This window comes from Symphodus melops (genome assembly GCF_947650265.1).
Source record: "Symphodus melops genome assembly, chromosome: 1".
NCBI lineage: Eukaryota > Metazoa > Chordata > Actinopteri > Labriformes > Labridae > Symphodus > Symphodus melops.
In genome coordinates, this window is record NC_136691.1 from 29,259,017 (window position 1) to 29,261,911 (window position 2,895).

General features: G+C 49.9%; 1 protein-coding gene across 1 annotated transcript in view; it reads right to left on the reverse strand.

The window, feature by feature from the left end:
• The window catches only part of LOC306826561 (sarcoplasmic/endoplasmic reticulum calcium ATPase 2-like), a 23,279-nt gene extending 20,589 nt beyond the window's left edge, over nucleotides 1–2,690 (reverse strand). The window contains exons 1-3 of the mRNA XM_079347946.1: nucleotides 2,127–2,690; nucleotides 1,211–1,228; nucleotides 1,049–1,131 (exon numbers count right to left, since the gene is read on the reverse strand). Of these exons, the coding sequence (XP_079204072.1) occupies nucleotides 1,049–1,131; nucleotides 1,211–1,228; nucleotides 2,127–2,244 (219 nt within the window). The 5' untranslated portion in view covers nucleotides 2,245–2,690. The remainder of the gene's footprint in view (nucleotides 1–1,048; nucleotides 1,132–1,210; nucleotides 1,229–2,126) is intronic.
• Nucleotides 2,691–2,895: the final 205 nt, after the last annotated feature.

Genomic DNA, 2,895 nt, shown 5'->3' on the forward strand with positions numbered 1-2,895 from the left:
AAGTGTACAGACTTCTTTATGAGAAACTACGACGGCGACATTTTCACTGTGACTGACTTTAATGAGCTAAATAAACTTTAGACGTTCCACACAGATGGGAGCCTTTATTTGATGTTCAGGTGGGCATCTGTGTTTGTCCCATGAGAGCCCTCCCACTGAGGGGCCCGAGCCCAAATTTGGTCTTGAGTGGAGCTCTGCTCGGCTGTCAGACAGCAGCCACTGACACCTCTGTATCACCTGACGGGACGCTAGATACCGAATCACACTCACAAACACACACGAGGGGGGGGTGGGGGGGTGGGGGGGGGGGGCTCACTTATCGAAATGTTCAGCAGCCATCTGTTCACCCACTGTGCAGTGAATTCAACAATCGTGAACAAAGTCAAGTCACTCAAACGAACAGTGGAAGTCCACGTCACACGGCCAGCGTTACTGATGAATTCAAAGTAAATGTGGAGACGTTCCCCGTGTGAAGCTCTGGCGGCGCTCTGGAAGGCGCTGACAGTACTGGCTCATAATGGCGGCCGACTATCAAACATTTATGTGGAAGCCCCGGGGAGAGCAGGAGAAGTCCTTACACAGCGGCACCTCAAATGTCTTACTTGGCACATGTTGATAGCAACTCGATGCTGCTGCTGCTGTTGTCACCATTCCCCAGATGGCTCAGCTGTTTAGCGCGCTAATACGGCAGTGTAACCTCAGAGGGGTTACACAAACCGAAGACGTTCACACTTCAGCACCCTGCACACCTCATAAACTGTCCTCTGCCGATGGAAATCATGAACCCTTCTGCACTTTGCTTTGTCGGCCATTTTTAGCGCCTGAGTGGAAAATGAAAAGCTAACGGATGTAGTGACTTGTCACCTCTGAGGATTATCTCACTTTGAATGGAGAGATTAAAGAGGTGGAGACACGGAGAATAAAAGGCAGAGCTGACGTGAACTTTACACGTTGACTCAGGAGAGGTCAAAAGGTCTCATTCTATTTAATCACAAGAGTTCAGACTGAGATTATAAAGGAAACAGCGTCTCAAACGTGGTACACTTACAAAAGATATACATGCGGCCAGCAGAAGAATCCGAACAAGCAAATCTTCAAACTGTTCCAGGACGAGTTCCATCAAAGATTTCCCTGCAGAAAGGAGAGTCGGTTTAAAGAAGAGCACAACATAAAAGGTGCAACTACAAGCTGTGGCCACCGCTGGAGTTACCTTCTTCTGCTGGGAGCTCTGGGCGCAGAGACGAGCGAGTCGGTCCAGCGTGCGGCGTGAAGGAAGGAGAGAAAAGGAGAGTTAGAGTAGCATTAGTGTCTGACTCCTGAAACAATCAGAGGTCAGTGTTGTGAGAGGATTTACCAAATCTACAAACTACCCACATGATCCAGATTACATTAAACATACATCCTGAACATGGGTTAGTAAGGACCACTCACACAGAATCTTTATATCAAACCATGACTCGGCACTATTTCATGTTACAGGTAGGAATAAAGATGACATCCCCTCCATGACCCCCCCAGGTGATATTCATATCAAACAGCTGTTGGAGGTGGGCTCAAAGGAGATTATCTGTGAAGGATAACATGAGTGCAGTGATGCCTGACAGACACCTGGAGGCACGTGTGCAGCTGACGTAAGGTGCAGCAATGTCGCCATGACGTGCAGGTAAGCAGGTTGAGTTTCACATTTAAATAACGACTTTTTGCTTTCCACAGGTCTGACCATCATGTGTGTGAAACGTTTCACAGTGTGTGTGTCCTTATATCACCACTGCCTCAGCATGCAGAGGTTGTTCAGGCAAACAGTAAATCATGTTGGATCTCATGTCAGTGAGGAATAATGGTGGTCATGGTTTCAGCCAGGAGCTTCAATAGTGTTTACAGAGCAAACAGTGTCACTCCCTCCATACGTTACAATGTGAGGATTTTATAACGTGTGGGAGACAGGAAACCCTCGAGGTGACCTATGATGACGTCAGCTGAATCCGCAGCACCGGGTGACACCGGCCGGCCGGAGATGTTGCCGACTTTTCCCCCACATCCTGAAACAGTGCGTTCACGCTGCAGTGCTACAAAGACATGCCTTGAACCTGTGTGTCTCACAACATGCATGGAGTCAGTGCTCTTACCGTTTAGGCCCCATTTGTCCCTCTGACGCTTCACCTCGTCCAGGGACAGTCCGGTGCTCTCGTTGACGCAGAAATAGCTGTAAACTTCTTCCACACTCTTGGTGTGAGAGTTCTCCATGTTGGACCGACGGACGGCTCCCTGACGCACAGCTCTGCTCTGAACACCGTGCTGGCCTGCCTGCCTTAGGACTCGCTCACTGTGTCAATACTTTTCGTGATGAGGAGTTTGGACCCACTAGGAGACGAGCATTTACCCTCGGATGTCTACGGACAGCCTGACCGCGGTGTGACGAGAAGCCCACGGATCAAGATGTTGCGGTGGGTCTAATCCCTTTCCCCCTGTGTGGATGAGAACTAGTCTGAACGTCCTGTATTCTCCGAAAATGGTTGAAGAATGTCTGCAGCACTGTCCTGCGTTGAAGCCTGCATTCACCCGGACCAGTGTTGAGTCGTAGCGTGCCGTGGATCACCGTGGATCACCGTGGCGCAGCTCTCTCTCTCCGTGTGGCTCCGCGCCGTGCTGACAGTCTGCTTTTACTGCCTCACTGCTGCCCCTCTTCCCTGCGCTGCATGTGGACTCATATCATTGGACGAACAGTGTCAGCGACGTTCAAACCAGAGAGAGAGAGAGAGAGAGAGAGAGAGAGAGAGAGAGAGAGAGAGAGAGAGAAAGAGAGAGAGAGAGAGAGAGAGAGAGAGAGAGAGAGAGAGAGAGAGAAACGCACACACAGGAAGCAACCAGGAAATAGCTCAACATCTCCATTCAAAC